At 37.0% G+C, this 20472-nt stretch overlaps 3 protein-coding genes across 3 annotated transcripts; 2 read left to right on the forward strand and 1 right to left on the reverse strand.

The window, feature by feature from the left end:
* Nucleotides 1–25: 25 nt before the first annotated feature.
* On the forward strand, nt 26–8938 carry LOC113065566 (rac GTPase-activating protein 1-like). The gene is made up of 17 exons (XM_026236904.1): nt 26–182; nt 750–840; nt 925–1127; nt 1218–1360; nt 2322–2391; nt 2587–2640; nt 2727–2804; nt 3098–3215; nt 3625–3776; nt 4591–4755; nt 4910–5005; nt 5086–5284; nt 5794–5899; nt 6947–7079; nt 7215–7344; nt 7496–7607; nt 7681–8938. The coding sequence occupies exons 2-17, from the start codon at nt 756–758 to the stop codon at nt 7754–7756; spliced, it is 1920 nt and encodes a 639-aa protein (XP_026092689.1). The 5' UTR covers nt 26–182; nt 750–755; the 3' UTR covers nt 7757–8938.
* A 491-nt stretch (nt 8939–9429) lies between these two features.
* Nucleotides 9430–12618, reverse strand: LOC113065568 (uncharacterized). Its single transcript, XM_026236906.1, has 5 exons — nt 12399–12618; nt 11173–11278; nt 10901–11007; nt 10264–10436; nt 9430–9730 (listed from the first exon to the last, which is right to left on the reverse strand). The coding sequence occupies exons 1-5, from the start codon at nt 12517–12519 to the stop codon at nt 9461–9463; spliced, it is 777 nt and encodes a 258-aa protein (XP_026092691.1). The 5' UTR covers nt 12520–12618; the 3' UTR covers nt 9430–9460.
* LOC113065567 (bridging integrator 2-like) lies at nt 11376–19033 on the forward strand. Its single transcript, XM_026236905.1, has 14 exons — nt 11376–11577; nt 14460–14614; nt 15281–15361; nt 15447–15501; nt 15594–15688; nt 16126–16221; nt 16317–16424; nt 16635–16720; nt 16817–16892; nt 17015–17097; nt 17208–17297; nt 17392–17848; nt 18505–18583; nt 18701–19033. The coding sequence occupies exons 2-13, from the start codon at nt 14522–14524 to the stop codon at nt 18547–18549; spliced, it is 1365 nt and encodes a 454-aa protein (XP_026092690.1). The 5' UTR covers nt 11376–11577; nt 14460–14521; the 3' UTR covers nt 18550–18583; nt 18701–19033.
* Nucleotides 19034–20472: the final 1439 nt, after the last annotated feature.

Below are 20472 nucleotides of genomic sequence, written 5' to 3' on the forward strand. Positions count from 1 at the left end.
CGGGTAAATTTGAAACGCAACTTCTCTAGATGCTAACGTTAACAATATACGTTACCCTGCTAAACCCGTTTGAACAAACCGGTACTGTGCTGTTGTGCCTGAAGAAAAAAAATATTTTTATGTTAAAGTTTTGAATTAACTTACATTGTTTCACGCACAAGGCTGGACGTCTACGCAAATCCGTAAGTTAAAATATCTGACGACTTACTGTAATGAATCAGTGTTTGTTTGTCGTGTTTGTTGCTAAAGACGCGTCGTTTTTAAGACACAGGCTAACGTGAGTGTTTTATTGTTTGTATTGTGTTATCAACAATTTTAGCCTTACAACCCCATCAAAAACGAGTTTAATACTACTTTAATATCATTGCTGTAGAATGTAGTAAGTTACACTTTTTTTTTTCAAGGGATTTTTGAAAATAAGTTACTATTCAATATCGTCACTTTTTTTATGCACTCTTAGATTTTTGGTAACGTTAGTAGTAATATTACCATTATTTTATATGTTTTATTCAGATGCATATTATTATAAATGGTTTGGTCATGCCCCAAATATTATGCATGACTGAAAAGCCACAGTGTCCAAACAGTGTCATGCATTGTCACGAGATATTAACAATAATCATATGCCAACTTCAAATAAAGTTGTTGGGTATCAGAACGATATTACTGGAAGCAAAATAAATCTGCCTGGCTAGTTTTATGAAAAGGTGGACTGCACCCACTTGAAAAAAATTTTTTCTGCAATGTAGGAGGACATGGAGACTGCTGTGATTAATCTGCACAGCATTTTTGAAAGCCTGCGGGCACAAGCTGATGTTCTCAATGAAAGCATTGAGCCCCGTAAGTACTGGTTGTGGCTTGAAAATTTGAAGTAAAATGCATGCACTCACTAAATATTCACTGCCATTCTTCAACTCATGTCAGAGTTCATTCAGATGGCCTTGAACTTTGAGCACAGCCGTCGTAAATGGCTGAGACTCGAGCAGGAGCTGAATGCATGCAAGGAGGTGGTCACCAAGGCTGAGACGGAGCGAGGAGCCCTGGAGGTCAAGCTCAAACATGCCCGCAACCAAGTAGATGTGGAGATCCGTCGGAGACAGAAAGCTGAGGCTGACTGCGCGAAACTGGTTTGTAGGCCTCTTTTTACATGTTGCTTGTGCTGTAGACCTTTTCTCTGAATTTTAGGCTAAAACCAGATGTTTCCTTGTACTCTGCAGGACCGCCAGATACAACTCATCCGGGAGCTGTTGGTGACTGAAGGCTCCAGTAACAGCATCCAGTTAAATGAGGAGCAGCGCTCTGCTCTGGCCTTTCTGAATGTCCGCGCACAGAATCCTGCTAACCTCAACACTAGCCGGCGGTAAGAGAAGAAACATTAAATCACATTATCAACTAATTTTACTTCTGGTTATAAACCTGGTTATTCTTTAAGAAATCATTCAGGATTTGATTGGAATCATAAAACATTAGATCAGTGTTTTTCAGTCTTTTAGATGCCAAATGTGAACCCAAAATAAACCCAGATATGATCATCCTTTTGTGAGAGAAGCCCATCATAAAATTTAACGGGCATCTATGTAGTTTTTTTATTTTATTTTTTTATTTACTTCACAAATAACATTACACTTTCATCAAACGCACGTCAGACATTAGATATCTAAATACTTGCATATGTGAGCACATACACATCTACGCTCACATTTACACGTATGTACATGCCGATATGTGCCCATATATATATTCACAGATTACATATGTTGTGTACATATTAGGGAAGAAGGAAGAACAAAAAAATATATACATATAGGGAGGGATCTTTCTTTGTATATGAATTTTGATTAGAAAATAAAATCAGGTCTGTGAGATGTTGCATATTTGGTTCATTTTTCTCAGTGCAAAACAAAATGTTGCATTTTACATGTGTGTAGTTTCTTTTATAAGGACCCAATTTAGTCTGTTAAAAATTAGTGCTATTACAAAGTCAATTTACTTTTTTTATTATTATTTTATTTCACTCTTATATTTGTATTTTAAACAAGTATTATCTATTTTAATCGTATTTTTTATTTGGTAATTGAACGCTTCATTAAACCTTTCCCATGGGCTATTCCAGCACTTCCTTGAGGCAAATTGACATTACATTGTGGTGAAAGATGATAAAGATTGTGAATTATATATTATTTTAAAGCATTTTTAATGGACTGTATCTTATTCATAAGGAGATAATTACATGAATTCCATAAAGACAAAAGAGTTGGTTTTTATGATTGAATTGTATCTTGCTACTGTTCATTTTGTTTTTCACACTCTATTTCTTTTAGACTGACCACCATTGATGAATCAACCTCTATCTTGTCAGACATCAGTTATGATAAAACTGATGATTCTTTGGTATGCCATTTCCTTCGATATTAAAAACATTAATCGTATGTATATGCCTGTCTCAAACCTGGCAAGAAGAAAGTGAAAAGTTTTAAAGAAATTAAATCTGTTTTAATTTTGTTAGACTGGCTCATCTTTTATTGACTGGAGTTTTGTTGTTGCAGTAATTTTTTTTAAATGACCTTTTTTTTTTTTTAAATAAAGGACTGGGACTCTTCTGCAATCAGGACTGTTCGTCTCAAGAAACGGCAAAAGAGAGTAAGCTTTCCAAAAAAAATCTGTATTTAAACAAATTACTTCCAAATTTCAATCGATGTCTGATCATTTAATCTGTCTCAATGCAGCGCTCCTCCCGAAACCACACAGATGGCCCCCCTGCCGCTGCCAAGAGGTCCCGTTCCACCGGCCGCACCTCTGAGAAGGTAAGAGAGGGATACAAAAGCACAAGACTCACTGTTAAATATTATGGGAAGACTTGTCAGTTTAAAGGCTTCCTGTAGGGCTTTTCTTTAGTCATTATGAGTAAAATGTTTCCCTACAACACACAGGAGTGTGAATATTGGAAGGTTTTGTCTTTTGACATTGTGAGAGCCAAGGGGCTATTACCCGTTTGTTTTTGATGTCGGTATACTGTTAATGTCCAGTTAATACCACCATATTTTAGTTGAATGTGTAGTAAGTTAGAAATTAATTAATTCAAGTCACGTTTTGTCAGGGTAATGAGTCTTTGGTGGCTAAGACCACTGTGACCGTACCCGCTGATGGAGGACCCATTGAAGCGGTCACCACAGTGGAGGCTATTCCTTACTGGACCCGGAGCCGGCGAAAAACTGGTACGTTTCACTAAATGTATTGTTGTTTGTGAGGGCGCACTGTTCAGAGCAAGTCATTGATTATGTGATTGTCTTATTGACTGAAGAATAATGTGCAGGCTACTGTAAATAAATAAGATCCGCAGTGAGTCATATGTTGTTTTTACTATCATAAATGTGTGTTTTTATCAAACTTGGTCAAAGATTATTATTTTTTAAATAATTGAATACATAGTTTGTAGGAAGGACTCTATGGTGTTTTATATGGATCCCTTGGTACTCTTTATTTAGATTTTGTTTAGTTTTATTATGAGAGGGCTGTTTGGTATGGGTTGTTCTCCCTGATCATTTCTCACACTTCTTTGCCTTTGCATTGCTGTTTAAGTATTCTGCAGTAGTGAGCAGTGCTTCTCTCTGCTTTGTTCTTCAGCTGCTCTGGAGTGGGACACTGCTGACACCGACTCTGTTCAGTCCATGGATGTGTTCAAGCAGCCCAGTCAGCCCAATGGAGAGGTCAAGGCAGGGCCCAGCACTCCCCAGGGCAACGGAGGTGTCCGTCTGCATGAATTTGTCTCCAAAACGGTATGATGCGGTGTTGCATACAAATATTTTTCAGCTCTCAAATCAATGCACGTCAGTATCATTGCTCTTGAGTCCCCGCCAGAGTGTTAATCCATCCTAGTTTTTGCACAGTTCCACTTGATTGCATAAAATTGGGTTCTTGATGGAAAAAGCAGTTGTAAGTCGCTGGGGTATCGTTTTAGCAATAGCCACACAAAAAAAACATTATAGGTCAAAATTATGCATTTTTCTTTTATACCAAAAATCATTAGGAGATCAAGTAAAGATCATGTTCCATGAAGATATTTTTTAAATTTACTACTGTCAATATATCAATTTAATTTGATTAGTAATATGCATTGCTAATGCAATGGGCATTATTACTCAAAAGCAGAGGTAGATGATTGCAAGCTTGATTTAACTGGACTAAATAATCGGAGAAGAGTTGCATACGTCACCAGAGACAAGTCTGTTTTTACACCCAGAGGTCCAGTAATGACATTCTGATGTAAAGGTAAAAACAGAAAGAAAAAAGGTGCTTAGAATTGTTCACAATAAGATATGTAACATTTAGTCTGAATTTCATGAAAAATGTTTGGGAATTCCTTGGTTCAGTGATGAGTGCTGATATAACAAGTAACATTCATTGTTCATACTGATCTATGGTTTGCAACTTTGTACCCGTTTCCTATTTCATATCATATTGTCATAGTTATCATATCAAAGAGCAATGTAGAAGTCCATATTATGTCTGAAATCAATGAAGTTATGTGCACAGGTCTGTGTTTGTTGCCCTCACAGCTCATATCTGCCTTGCCCTTATGAATTTTCTTAGGTGATCAAGCCAGAGTCTTGTGTGCCATGTGGTAAGAGGATCAAATTTGGGAAGATCTCTCTGAAGTGCAGGGACTGCCGTGTGGTGGCCCATCCCGAGTGCCGGGAGCGCTGCCCTCTGCCCTGCATTCCAACCATGACTGGGACTCCAGTGAAATTTGAGGAGGTTACAAATCTTTATGAAGCTTTATCATCAAGCTTGAGTGTTTCTGCCTCTATTTACTGATTACTTCATTAAAATAAGAGGCTGCATTGGACTCTTAATTTCTTTAATCATATATACCTTATTCACGGATTGCTTCTGGTGTGATTTTAAATAGGGCATCCTAGCAAACTATGTGTCCACCTCCTCTCCCATGATTCCTTCGCTAGTAGTGCACTGTGTTAATGAGATTGAGCAGAGAGGCCTACATGAGGTAAGTCGATAAAGAGGCTGACTTCTTGAATACTAAACAAGACCAGAATGGTCTGAAAACCTGCATATTCCTTTTCATAGACTGGTCTGTATCGGGTATCTGGCTCGGATCGAGTGGTCAAGGACCTGAAAGAGAAATTCCTTCGTGGGAAGGCTATTCCTTTGCTCAGCAAGGTGGAAGATATCCATGCCATCACTGGCCTCCTCAAGGACTTCCTGAGGAAACTCAAAGAACCCCTGCTGACCTTCCGCCTCACTCGTGCCTTCATGGATGCTGCTGGTTAGTGTCGATGTATTGAATGTACACCCCTGTTCAAAAGTTTGGGGTTTGTAAAATTTATTTTGAGATTTTTGCAAGACGTCTCTTATCCTCAACGAGGCTGTGTTTATTTGATCAACATTACAGTAAAAATGATTATTTAATATATTTTATGTAATGTAATTTTTTCCTGTGATGGTAAAGCTGAATTTTCAGAATCATTTCTCCAGTCTTCAGTGACACATGATCCTTCAGAAATCATTCTTATATGATGATTTGTTGTTAATCTAGACAATGTTATAAATGTTTAAAGCGGTAGTGTTGCTTTATTTATTTTTATGTGGAAACCATGATGCATTGACATGGGATTCTATGAACTGAAAGTTGAAAAGAACAGCATTTATTGAAATGGTAGTCTTTTGTAACATTATGAATGCCAATTTTTTGCTTTTCAGTTTTTTTTAAGGTGTATATATTTAAATTTTAGTAATATGTACATTCATTATTAACTATTCAGTCTTTTCTCATAGAGCTCTCCGATGATGACAACAGCATCGCCTTGATGTATCAGAACATCAGTGATCTTCCACAGCCCAACAGAGACACTCTGGCCTTCCTCATCATCCATTTGCAGAGGTAAACCGCACACGGTCTCTGATTCTACTGTCTGCTTTATAGCTGGTGCCACTTGCTAATACTTATTAATTTAAAAAGCCAAATGTGTTTCTTTTACCAGATTACACTTACATTTGTGACATTAAAAGAGTATTCCAAGTTTTAACACAACTTGAGCAGTTTGTGAAAAACATCAATGCCTTAAAGGAACACTCCAATTTGTTTTTTTGAAAATAGGCGTTAAAATAATTCCCAGCTAGTTTGTGTAGTTGTAGCAATATGCTAATGGTCTAATCGGATTCAATGATCTATGCTAAGCTAAAAGTGCTACCGCCAGACCCGGAGATTGGCTGAATGGATAAAAAAAATGGTAAAATCAACTGTTTAACTCTAAGGGAGTTGGAAAATGAGCCCCAAAAACGTGGAGTGTTCCTTTAAGGGGTCGTTGTACTGGAGGGTATAAGAGCCTAAATGTTTATTTTTAAGCATTACCAAAAACTTTGCTTTTAGGATGATGGTTATACTCTTGAAATGGTGTTAATTTGTAAATGTATTTGTTGTGCTGTATATTCCCTACAGACATCAGCATCTTATTAACAGTTAACCTGTATTTGGCCATTGCATTATTTCTACAACAAACAAAATGTCAACAATATTACAGTTACAAAATTGTTACCAGATATGTATGTCATTAATCTTGGAAACAAGATTGTTGTTCCTCAATGATGGTTTCTTCCCCTTTTTAACAGCAATAATATGCTATATAATAACATGGAGATATCTTGCAGACCATTTATTAATCGGTTAACCTCATTGTATGGGTTGATGTATTAGTTCCATTATACTAAATTACACAGGGAACTGTTTAGATAAAGAAAAGTCTTTCCATCATGCATGCTTTTTATTATGATATGTGTTCCTCAAATTTGTAACCCTATCAGTTAATTTAGAGCAACATTCTTGGATGTTAAAACCCAAAACGTGTCTAGGGAGGCGGTTTTTAGGCTGTGCGAAGTATTATTTCCATATAATGAAACTTATTTTTAAGTATTGTTCCATCATCTTCAGGGTGGCCCAGAGTAAAGATACAAAAATGGACGTAACCAATCTGGCTCGTGTATTTGGGCCCACAATTGTGGGTCATGCTGTTCCTGAACCAGAACCAATGACCATCCTGCAGGACACAAAACGTCAGCCAAAAGTAAGTGATCTTACTTGGGGTCTGCAAAAGTGCGCCTTTTTAATTTGTTTTGTGTGTTTTGGGCCACAGCTTTTCATCAATCTCCTTTTTTTTGTTTGTTTGTTTTTTTTCTTCTTCTTCCTCTCTCTCTTTCAGGTGGTTGAGCGCCTCCTGGCTCTGCCTGTGGAGTACTGGAGCCAGTTTATGATCAGTAACAATGACCAGGCTCACAATGATAACATGATCATTGAGAACACCAATGTCCATGCAACTCCCGATCAGAAAAGTATGAATTTCACAGGCAAACACTTAAAAAAAAAAAAAAAATCTTCATTTATTATATAACATCACCTGATCTTGATCAATTTAGTATTTTTTTTTTTTTTTTTTTTTTTGGTATTACAATTTGTTTCTTTCTCCTTTTTTTGGCCCTGTAGCGAGTATGTTTGGGCCCCTTACGACTCCTGACCAGCAGATGAGCAAGACCCCATCGTCCAGCTCTCTCTCTCAGCGCATGAAGAATGCAACTCTCAATGCAATCACTCCAAAGTATGTTTGAATCCTATCAGGTCTGCCAAGTTCTTTGAGTAGACGTGAACTAACCATTATGAACATCCCTCAGGTTTTCTAGCAGAAGCAGAGCTGCTGTCAGCGTCCCTCGCCAGGGGCACTTCTTCGCCTCCCCTCTCCTGAAGTAGCCCTGAAGCTCCTCAACGCTAAGAGTTTTTCTTTTCTTTGGGAAACAGCTGCAATATATTACATAATCCTACATGTATATTTTATGTCTGGTTTGTCCATCAATTTGAACCGTATTAACGCTACTCATTTTATCTGTCAAGTTTTCCAGTAACATTTGTATTTTAGTTGCTTTTAAAAGTTTTTATGTACTGTTAACATTCTCACAACCAAAGCGATGGGCTGATATAAGCAGTTCCATTCTCTGAATCCTCAATCAACAGGATCTGCATCAGTTTGGGAGTTCTTTATCAAGAAACCTGGACTTGAATGAAGTATCTAGAACAAAAAAGGTTATGCTGTATGCAAGATTTGTATGTAGTATAATCTGAAACTGTAACATTGTGTATTGCTTGTGTATTGTAATTGTATATTTTACATGTAACGACAAGCAAAATCCCAATCTCTTTGATTTAGAGGGTTCAAGGCTGTAGTGACTATCAGATTTTTTCTATGTAGAGTGTAAACCGTTTTTAAACCTGGTCAAAGTTAGATTTCACAGCCAGTAGATTTAATACAGAATTTTTCCAGATGATGCTGCTGAATGACGTTTAAATTATTAATTTGTTGTTTGAGAAACACTGCGTTTATGAACCCTCTGAGATTTGTGCATGGATGGGTTCAGGACGGTAAGAAAATTGAGAATATATGCAATTTGTAATGAGAAAACAGTGTAGTTGTGCTTGGGCATTTTGTCGTTCAGCATCATAGTTGTTTTTTGATCATAAATGAACATGGCCAGAATTTTTTCAGATTTTCACTTTGGCATTCATTTGTCTTTTATGCAGTTTTGGCTTAATTTATTGAATTTTGTACGGCATTTAAAGTAGAAAGAAAAAATGGTGCCCTCTGGGATTATTGACTGATTTTGAAGGATCTAGTGTACCTCATCCAATTCATAAAAGATTATACTGATTGAACACTCTTTATTGTATACAGTTAGTCATTTTCCTTTCAGTGGTGCCACATTTCTGGACCAGTAGTTGTGCAGCACTGAACTGTCAAGCTTTCATCATTTTAAAAAGGCAGTTGTTTACTGTGTTGAACACTGAAGTTGATTTATCAACTCTGTTGCTTTTCAATTTGGGTGGTGTGATATTTTGTAAGACTTGTGCTGTTTGTAAAATACATTCATTTATTGCAAGTCCTTTGTGTCTGTCTTTTAACACATTGCATTGGGATTTAGAGTTGGACTGAAGTGGTGAGACTCGAATGCAATACAAAATCACTGAGGCACAAAGTGTGCCAGAATATAAGACCGGGTAGTTAAATTATTGGAAAGAGAGAAGTATTAATAGGTTTCATGAAGATAGTCCTTGTGGGTTACAACTGCAAAGTCATTGTATTGAAAATGGAATGGAGTCAGTCATGTTGTGGATTATTGTGATGTTTTTATCGGCTGTTTGAATATTCATTCTGACGGCACCCATTCATTGCAGAGGACCCATTGGTGAGCAAGTGATGTAATGATACATTTCTCTGAATCTTTTCAATAGAAACAAACCTACATCTCAGGATGGCCTGAGGGTAAGTCAATTGGAATTTTTGTTGAACTATTCCTATAACCACTACTACTAAAGACTATTGTGTCACGAGCTCTCAATGTTCATTTGTAAGCATGAGAAACTACTGCAAGTTCTGTAAATATGCTTTATTCTCCTTTAAATTTAAAAGGGCCATAGGAGTGGAGTGTTCTTGATGTAGTTCTGGAACGCAGGGTCTGATCCCCACTTCTTCATAGCTTGTTTCTCAAGGATGGGTATTCCACTAACGTGTCTCAGTAAAAACCAGACAAAGAGAGGAGAGACAACACTGAGATACTGAGGACCACGCATGACGGAGGAAGCAGACAGGAACAGGCCTGACCAATTCAGGATCTCCCCCAGATAGTTTGGGTGTCTGCTGTATGCCCACAGTCCGTGACGAATAAATTTTCCCTGCAAATACAAGTAGGCTCAACATTAATTAAAATGTCATATGCAAATTAATAAGCACTCAGGAGGATTTCTTGAAGCTAAATTCCAAATGTTTAATTAAAGGTGAAGAGTGTAATTTCTGCATCACTTCCCCTGTCTGCCATTGCTTGGACAACAGATAGCTCCGCCCCAAACACACACCTCTGGTTAAGCCAAAGTAGCTGTTTAGAATATTCAAACAAACTTACCATCAAATGGTTCACATATAGTGTCTGTATATTTAACCCATTTGAAAAAATATGCACTTCTTTGGTGTTCCTCTCTTGGTAAAAAGTTAATAAAATAAATTAATTTGGTATAAAATGTCCAAAAACAACCAGAGAGTTAAGAACGGACAGTTTGATCCAGTTTACCATTATTTACTAGAGCACAGGCTTTATAAAATGAACACTATTATATTAAAATATCACTTTTATGATGCAAGCTATATGATTTACATGTCATAATTTGGTTGTCTCTTCAAATTATTATTATCAGTGCAAGTTATTACTCACAGCGTTATCTGGATCACTCCTAAAATTCCACTTCTGCTGGTCGGCAATGGCCTCTGTAGCAAAACCCAGCCCCCATATTCCCCAGCCGATGTAGTCACGTGGGCCCAGGGGCTCGTCTCTTCTCTCACTGTTTAGAATTAGGGTGGGCAACAGGGTAATAAAGACCCACAAAGCTAGAAAAAAGGAGAAAAATTTAATTTGAATGAGAACTTGATGGCCGTAAAATTACTTTCCAAGTCATTCTCAGTTTGTAGAGCACTGGGATAGAATAAAATATTCACATAGAATAGAACTGAGCTATATGATCACTATGTATATAGAACAGAATAGAATACGTGCACTGTTCAACTTCTACTTATGTAATTCATGATTTAATATAATGCAATAGAATAGGTTGAATATTTGATCTTTATAACCTGATACAGAACAGAAGAAAATTGTTGAAACTTCTCAACTTATACGTTAAGGTTTTTACTTATGGTATTTGATTCGTAATAGAATACAATATAGAAATAGAATCAAGATATATGATCATTATGTGATACTAGTAAAGGTACTTTCCTAGTTATCGTCTTGTTGTGACTGAATGTCAAATAACATTAACTATGCAAATAATCAATAACCGTGGTTGAAATACCTTGCATGGTCCAGTAGACGAAGAATGTCCCAGGGCTGTCTCTGACATTGTTAAATCTCCGGTCTTGTCCTTCCTTTAGGATTCTAAGAAAGAGAAATGTCCCGAGCCTGCAGGACAAGGCCCAATCTGTTAATTATTGACTTATTAACCAGACCTTAATGGATACATTAATACAACAAGACGCTGGACTGACTTCACTTTTATTAATGCTCTTAAGCAACAAGACTCAAATAAATAGACCTGTCTATTGTCCAAAGTAAAGACTATCTTACCTCAGACCCCAGGCAGTTACAAGTCCAGTTTGTACGTTCTGTCTAAAGTGGCCATTTCCACCCCATACCCGACTCAGATGAGCCAGCAATATGAAGGTACCAGATCCTAAAAAAACAACAAAATTAATCTGTAGTTAAACTGATAAGGCATTCAATATCCTGCCAGATATGGGCAGAGCAGCCAGTCACCTGTGTCCGTCCGTTTTAAAAGTGAGGCGTGTTCACTGAATACTTTACCAATGAATCTAGAGACAATTGGTAGCAAAGTTCAAGGATCCTCAAGAGCACACTTCTCTTGAAGAGAAAGAGAGGGAATAGCGTACAGTGACCTGGGTTTGAAAAGACTAAAATGATTGGATAATATCTGAACTACATTGGAAAGAAATGCAAATTGAATGCTGAAAGGTGAGTAGAAGCTATTTTTATGCAGAGAATAAGACTTTGAATAACGTGGATGATCCACAAATCCTCATGGATTATTCTCACAACTTCGAGATGTGATTACTTTCTACATGCCATGCATAAGTTGCTAATCAGTACAGCTGTTAAAAATAATTTATGCAGTATTAAACTGTTTATGTATAACATTATAAATTGTTTTAAAATTGTGTTGTAATGTATTGAAAATATCTGTACAGAGGTCATTTATGTTTCCGTATAAATATAATCTAGTTTCGAGGTTTGTGCAAATCTGTTTATATAGATTAAAATAGCTAATTGTTTTGCACTTCTACCAATTTATATGTAGGATCATATCCGAGTTACAGTCGTTCGTTTTTTCCACTACAAGTCCCGCCTGACAAGTCCCGCCTATCTGCAGGATTGACAGTGACGTATATAAATTTGACCAATTATACGACGGCAACTCTGTAGTTAAATCGACCTGATTGGTTGAGAGGCCGGCTTGTAGAAATAATGGGTGCAATTCAGTAAGCTTCAGCATCGTGTCTTGTGGGGGTGGAGAAGTATTTACGGTGGTTTCACAACACGTTATTGTAGTTTAGATAACCACCTTCTCGTAATACAATTAATCTAACCTATTTTCACGTAAAAAAAAAAAAAAAAAAGCTGCATGAGTTGCGACGCAACCAAACAACTGCAATATCTTTTAGACAAAATATACTTTTTATGTATGCATACTAATGCATGAACATTAGTACAAAGCATAAAACATAATATTACTATAGCAGTACCGCGTGACTACGCCTTTTGGATAAATCATTTACCTGCCAAGTCGTAAAACTTTTCCGTTTTGAGCGCAGACGCTAGTGCCCAGCCAACCCACTGAATGGCCAAGTCTGTGACAGCACACTTGGCCAACGCGCTTCCCATGATCATGTCCAGCATGTCCTGAAGAATCAGCAATGTTACAAACTCTGTTCAGTCAAAAAAAAAAAAGCAGGGCAAAGTCCATAACATCCACATTTATGAGGAAGAGGAGTGGCAATGTTGCTTCTGTATGTACCGTGGCTTATGGGAAATGTAGTTTGGAAATATCTGTAACGCTTTTTATGTCTTAGGTCAGGGATAGGCAACGTCCCGACGTTACCTACTCCTACTTACTGTACAAAGCTACAAAGCCTATGTGACCCAGAATATAAAATACTAGAACAAATGCAAAATGTTACGTCTACTTCTCTGATTAGAATAGAAAAGAATAAGCTGAATGTTTGATCTTTATTATGTTACATAAAATACAATAGAACAGTATAGAATGGGTGCAAAGTAAAGCTTCCAGTCTCATTTCTTACATTTATTTGTATAGTGCATTTTACAATATCGATTTTTTTATGTAGTTTCATAGTAATAAACAGGAAAATAACCATGTTAATTCAATTCAAGTTTATTATAGTGCCTTTTACGATAGAATAATTGCAAAGCAACTTTACAGAAATTTACGTTTCTACAATATTTAGTAGAAGCTTATCAGTGGTGACTGTCAGTTTATGTGCAAATGGCAGAAATGACATAATCAAACAGACGATGAACACTATTAACAGCAATTATTATATAATGAAATCGCACTTATAGCAAGATTTGTTAGTTCTGTACGTTGTTTCAGGGTTAGCATCATCTGAGGTCCTCTGAGGGGGTGACATCATCTCTTCTCAGGTGTTCCAGCCAAGTAAAATTGATTAGTTTAATCCAAGCTAAAGAATAATAATGCGCATTTGATCAGATATAACTACAGTCCAAAATTATGAGATGCATTATTCGAATACTTGGCGAAAGAGATGTGTTGTTAATCTAGATTTAAACAGAGAGAGAGAGAGAGTGTCTGAACCCCAAACTTTATCAGGAAGGCTATTCCAGAGTTTGGGAGCCAAATGCCAAAAAGCTCCTTTAGTGGACTTCGCTATCCTAGGAACCACCAAAAGTCCAGCGTTTTGTGACCTTAGGTTGTGTGATGGATTGTAACGTGGTAGAAGGCTAGTTAGATATGCAGGAGCTAAACCGTTAAGCGCCTTATAGGTAAGTAATGATAATTTGTAACTGATATGGAACTTAATAGGTAGCCAGTTCAGAGACTGTAAAATTGGGGTAATATGATAATATTTTCTTGACCTGGTAAGGACTCTAGCCACTGCATTTTGGACTACCTGTAACTTGTTCATTGAGGAAGTGTGTTACAACAGTCTAGAGGTCATGAATGCATGAACTAGCTTTTCTGCATCGAAACAGGTAACATGTTTCATAGCTTGGCAATGGAAGAATGATGTTTTTGTAACATGGGAAATATGGTTTTCAAAAGACAAGTTGCTTTCTAATATAACACCCAGATTTTTGAATGTAGAGGAAGTAACAGTACATCCGTCTAGTTGCAAATTGTAATCTATGAGATTCTGTGTACTGTTTTTTAGTCCAATAAGTAATATCCCTGTCTTGTCTGAACTTAATAGGAAAAAAATGTTTTTTTTAATGTTGCTGAATCTTTTTAACAATTTAAATTTGAGCTGTAAAGTAGCTCTACGAAACAGATTCGGCTTAGTTCAATGTTAATTCATAATATAATATTATATATTATATAATAATATACTATAATAAAAGCCATATGTAATGTAATTTCAGCATTCTTCCTTGGGCCCTTACATAACCATTCACTATAAAATATGACTCAGGAGCCACCACAGAGCTCAAATCATGACCTGGAAAGATAAGAAGTTTATGACTTATGATTGTGGAAGAAGCCAAGAGTAGGTGTGTTTGGACAGAATACAGACATATGTAAAGACACCAAGTCCACCGTCGTTTGTTATAAAAAAAAAATGTTCTTTTATTTTTTTCAGGGTTAGCCAGGTAGTTTAAGGGTCTAACAAAACATTATTCAAGAAGAAAACAAGTGGAGAACATGGCAGAGAGCAAGGCCAGCATCAACTCAAAAGGAGGACCCAATGTTCTTGCTAAACGGGTGCAAAAACAGTTCAACAGAGCACAGGAGAAGGTACGTGTCTGGAATCATAAAACACAATGTCAAGATCGCCAATGTGATTTCCAAAGAGAACACAGAGACTTTAGTGTTACTTTCATCCAATAATCAATCCAGTCACATGACATGGGCGTAGCTGACACATGTTGCTTTATCTATCCAGTGACAAGAGCCAATGTAAACAAGCAGCTTCTTTCCCTGTTGTGTTTTATTTGACTACTAAGGCTGACCAAGTCACCGTTTACTGTTCTGCCTTCACCTACTGAGTCTGTTTAAGCCAGGGGTATCCAGTCCTGTTCCTGGAGAGCTGTCTCCCTGCGAACTTCAGCTCCAACCCTGATCAAACACAACTGAACCAGCTTATTAAGATTTTCAGGAGCACTAGACAGGTGTGTTTGGGCAGGGATAGAACTGAACTCTGCAGGGAGATCTCAAGATCTCCAGGAACAGGACTTGACACCCCTGGTTTAAGCCCTTCATATCTTGTCATCTTAAAGTGTCTATTGGAGAAGTCAGGTGAATAGTTCGATCTTCAACCATGTAAGCAAGCCTTTCTCTTCACTAGTGTGCGCTTATCAATATTTCAAGGTTCAGGTGTAACATCCGTTACAGTGCTGTTAGTATAGTTTGAGAATCCCCTCATCATGGCGGTCAGGTATGTAATATGTGATGCTTTTGCAGGTGTTGCAGAGGCTTGGCAAATCTGAGGAGACCAAAGATGAGCACTTTGACCTTTGTCTCATGGACCTCCAATACCAACAGGTGCATTAGATCTGCTATGGTAAATAAAGTAAATGTTTTGAAGATCAAACGATTGCCTAATATGTTCTGGTGATCTCCTTTGCAGGGCGATGGATACAAAATATACAAGGACCTTAAAGCGTACCTCAACGCTGTCACAGGTTGGCTCTTTACCATGAGACTTTAAATAGGAGAATCAGCTTCTTATGAACAGGATTACTGACATGCCTTATTGTCTTTGTATGTTTAACAGTAATGAAGGATGCTTCAAATCGACTCTTTCAGTCCTTGTATGATGTCTACGATGATAAGTGGGATGGTGCAGAGGATCTTGGGGCGGTTGTGGAGGTTAGTCCCAGAGACCACTGTAAGATTATATAGAAAAACAGAAAAGGTATGCTTCCAGGACATTATCCGTGAAGTTTACGTTTCATTTAACCCTAAAACACTTTTTTTTAACAGTACACAGCCCCTATTTTTATAGACTTTTCTTAGAGTCTTGGACAGTCTTTGTTGTTTGGACATGAAAGTTCCACTTTAAAATCCAAATGCGTGGTAATCAGTAATATTTCATGGGCAAAGTATGTTCATTGTGCATTTGTCAATAGCGACTTATGAAGCGCTGCTTACTCAGAGGTCACTTCTAAACTAAGCAGCTTTATATTCTTTATACACACTATACACACTTACAAGCCTCAGCTTCATACACACTTTATTATAAATGATTATAAATTCTCAAATTATGATTACCTATATTAATACAAATATGCCTCTGTATTACAAAGGGAGAAGAGCTTCTGTGGAAAGATTATGAGGACAAGCTGCGTGATCAGGCATTAATCACGATGGAGTCTTACATGAGCCAGTTTCCAGATGTCAGGGTAAAAATGGCTGCCTACTGGCAAAAACACTTTGCACAAAGCTCTCAATCATTTCTTTAAATGCAGTTTGTCAACTATTTTTCTTCATGATTCAGGAAAAGGTGGCTAAGCGAAACAGGAAACTCGTAGACTATGATTCTACTCGCCATCACCTTACAGGGCTGCAGAATGCTAAAAAGAAGGATGATATTAAAATTGGAAAGGTGTTGTATGCCATCTTTGAATTGTTTCACACTTTTCCGTTCTCCACTCACTTATAAAGTTTGTTTGTTTGTTTGTAGCCTTACTGAAAAGTTCCAACCTTCCGGTCATATTCTTAACTACCAAACATAATGTGAATCATAATTCAGATTCTTGGAGACCATGTATGTATAGATGTATAGCATTTTTCATATATGCTGGTGTATTTATAGGCAGAGGATGAGATGAATGCAGCAAAGGTGATATTCGAGGACATGAACAGGGAGCTGAAGATAGAACTTCCTATTCTATATGACAGGTGAGTTCTGGAGTTGTTTTTATAGTACACCGATGGATCTTGTTTTAAGATGCAATATTGATTACCCTTCATTTCTGTTTGTTCTGCATCATATAGTCGCATTGGATGCTATGTCACAGTCTTCCAATCCATCTGCAACCTCAGAGACATCTTCTACAGGGAACTTACCAAGGTACAGCAAACGCTGAGAATACAGCTGAAAAATAAAATACTTGGATCAAACAAAACAGTGTTTCCTCATATTCTGTAACTACCTGAGAAGTCTCTTTTTTTTTTTTTTTTTTTGGCCTCAAGAACAATGAGGTTCTGCAGACTGTGATGAAAGAGCTGAGCACCCAGCATCCAGACAAGAGCTTTGTTGTGAAGAACTTCAACCGGTATGAGGCTTTATTGTCTGTTCTTCTATATATTTTTTCCAATGAACAAGTTAAATAACAGTAGTATAATATTTAACAGTATACAAATGACTCTTTGTTTTCCTTTTAAGCTCTGGTTCCTTGAAGAGAAGGTCTTTTAGAGACACGTTGTCCCCTAGATCACTTAAAAGCATCAGTTACAACCCCAGGGGCTCTCTAAGGTGAAAAAATCAGTTTCACTCATTGCCTTGCAGATTTAAAAATTGGTAACTAATGCCATCTGCTGGTGAACGTGAATGATTACTGCTATTACAGGAGAGACAACTCATCCAGTTTTAGGTCTGACAGACCAACATATGGGTCATACAGCCCGAAGCCGACCAGCCCTCAACCCCTTTGTGAGAACGTCTCTGGTGCAAGAGATGCAAAAGGCAGCCCTACAAGATTAGATCATCATACAGAGGAAGGCACCTCGCCCCATGAGCCACAGGTGAACACCAGCACCTCTGCAGATAAACCGGTGGAAGAAGACAGGAAAGCCGAAAAGAAGGAGTCCTCACAAGCCTCAGATCAAGATCCACCAAATGAGGAGGAGTCTTCTGAGGAGGACTGTGATGAGAGTGAACTGAAACCAAAAGATATCGTTGAATCCACCAGGATCAAAGATCAAAAATCACCCGAGAAGGTGGGAGACGATGGGCCTTCTGGTGTGGAGAATGGAATAGCTTGTGACATTAAGCCAGATGTGGGACAAGCTGAGGCTTCAAACAATGTGAGTTCTGTAAAGTTGCAAACACATTATAAAACAAACCAGAGAGAGAGAGAGAGAGACTTCAAAAACATACACTACTGTTTGTCATTACAGTTAAAAGTTTGGAATAATTAAGATTTTTTTTGTACTAAGACTGCATTTATTTGAAGAAAAATACTGTAAAAAGTGATATTGTGAAAATATTGACGTTTTGCATTTTAAGTACATTAGTCACATGATCCTTCAGAAATCATTCTAATATGCTGATTTGCTGCTAAATAGTTTTTTTTTTTTATCATTAAAGGTTGTACTAGTTTTTATTTGTGTGGAAACCATGATAAAAAAAAATTCCCCCAGATTTATTTAATGAATAGAAAAAAAAAAAAAAAAAACATAATTTGTTTTAATAGAAATCTGTTGTAACGTCATAACCTTATGCCCATAGGAAATTATATCCATGCTTTTTAACAATTCTGAACAATTCTTTTCATAATTCCTACTGTTTTATGTATTGATTTAAAAAATATAGTTCATAGTATACAGAATATATAGTGCAGTGTTCAGTAATTTAGTAGGCTATTCCATTCTGAACATAGCCATTATGTTCATTCTTTAAAGTAACATAAAAATTTAATTCAAAACAGGGTGTAATGTTTATTTGTTTGACCTGTTTCAAGGCTCTTACCAAGGGTGACCATCGGTCAGGAGAAGTGAACGAGTGAGTGACAACAGAAGCCCCTGAATAGCAATCAAAAGGTCAGCATAATTTGAGAGTACTTACAGCTCATACTCATGTTGTGCTCATGTGTTTGATATAATCCATGAGCAGGTGGCTTAGTGTGTTTTTCACTTAAATTTCATATCTGTTTACAGAAAAGACGACTGCAACTGCACAACATACAGTAACAGAGGACATAAAACACTGTACTCGCATGTATTCGTTTTTTTCCATCCTTGATTTTATGAAATATGAGTTTTCAGATAAATATTTAAATTCTGGGTTTTAATCTAAGTTTAAAAAAAAATATATAATCACTTTCTTGTATTGTCTTTTATCATATGTGGTGGTCTTCCTTAATATATTTGAATGTTTTTAGATAAACTCTATATATTACATACATTTATCTAACTGATCACAGGAAACCATGTGAAATATTTATGTACTTGACAATTATCCAATAACTTATAAATAAAAATTAACTTGTCACTTTTCTTTACGTTTTGTTCATTACACACTGAGGCAATTAAACTACTGATCCAAATCTCCTTTCTTTATTTTTTAGAGGTTAGTCTAGAAAACAGGGTGGTGGTGGTTGTTGGTTAATATTAGTCATTTCGTGGAATGCGACTATTGTTTGATTCTTCACGGGAGCGGACAGGAGGAAATACTCGTGAACGCGCCTACGCACAGCAAAGAGAAGTCACTCGTTTGGGAGAATCGGCTCTTTAGAAGAGTTTGTTTCAAAGAACCTGTTCCAAAAGGATTCAATAATTCTTTACGCCATGACGCAATTACGTCAGCTGGCCGTATGGTTCCACAATCAAACGTCCTAATGAAAGCAAATGCAGTTAATTCGGTTTTTTTCTATGTTTTATTTATTAGTTTGTATGTTATTTCATGTGTCACAGTTCAGTTTGTTTCATCTATGATACAGCTCATAAAACATAAACTCATTTAGTAACAATTTTTTTAGGGGATTAAACTTAAATTCGTTTAGTCACACACACAAATTTTCTGCATGTTTTAAAAAAATAGTACAAACAAATAAGTGAATAAAATTACATTTACGTAAAGCGTTGGTAACACTATTTTCATAATTCCAGTAACGTTACATTTTCAAATCCCGGTTTGTGACTGCTAATGCTGTGTTCGAATTCGGGAATCGTTTAGGTTATTGACTCGAGAACTGCTCAGTCTACTCTAGTAGAAGTTTGTGAACTGGTTCAACGGAATCAGTGAAAAGATCCGACTCAAAAGAACGATTCGTTCAAAAATAGTACATCGCGCTCTCAAGACAGTTTTGTTGACGATCTTGTGGCGGCTTCATGCAGTTCTGCCTTGGCTTGAACGGAGCTTACTTTTCATGATTACTCGGTCTGAAGTAGAATTTTTATCGCTTTGATCGGCATCTTTAACTAAAAGTAGTTTATCCGCGACTCTGACACTCAAACAGGTAAGTTTTTCGGTTCCCGCTGGGCTGGAAGAAACTTAGATCTGATGGTTTCAAATGGGTGAAAAGCTGTAAAATTACGAGTTTCACAACTCTTTGAAGTGATTGTTCACAGTGTGTGACTACAATCGATCAAAACAAAAAGATGGAATCGTGAGGATTACAGTTTTGGGTTGTCTCTACTAACAGTTACAAACAAGCAATCTCACCGGTCGTGTTTATTTACAGCAGCACTTCTAGCTTTCTGTGTAGTGTGCCTACATCACGACGAGAGCCCTTTTAAAATGAGCTTTGTGTTTGAACCCTGCGAGATTTGTAAGAAAGCAAGTTAATTCAATTTAGGAAGCGAGATTCAAGGCTACTGTCAAATCATTTTATGAGTTTAAGGGTCATTCGACAAAAGGTGCGTTTGTGTAAATATGAGTTCAGTTAATAAAAAGCGAATGCAACATATCTGACTTGTCTCCACCCGTG

This window comes from Carassius auratus, chromosome 48 (genome assembly GCF_003368295.1).
Source record: "Carassius auratus strain Wakin chromosome 48, ASM336829v1, whole genome shotgun sequence".
In the NCBI taxonomy this organism is placed as follows: domain Eukaryota; kingdom Metazoa; phylum Chordata; class Actinopteri; order Cypriniformes; family Cyprinidae; genus Carassius; species Carassius auratus.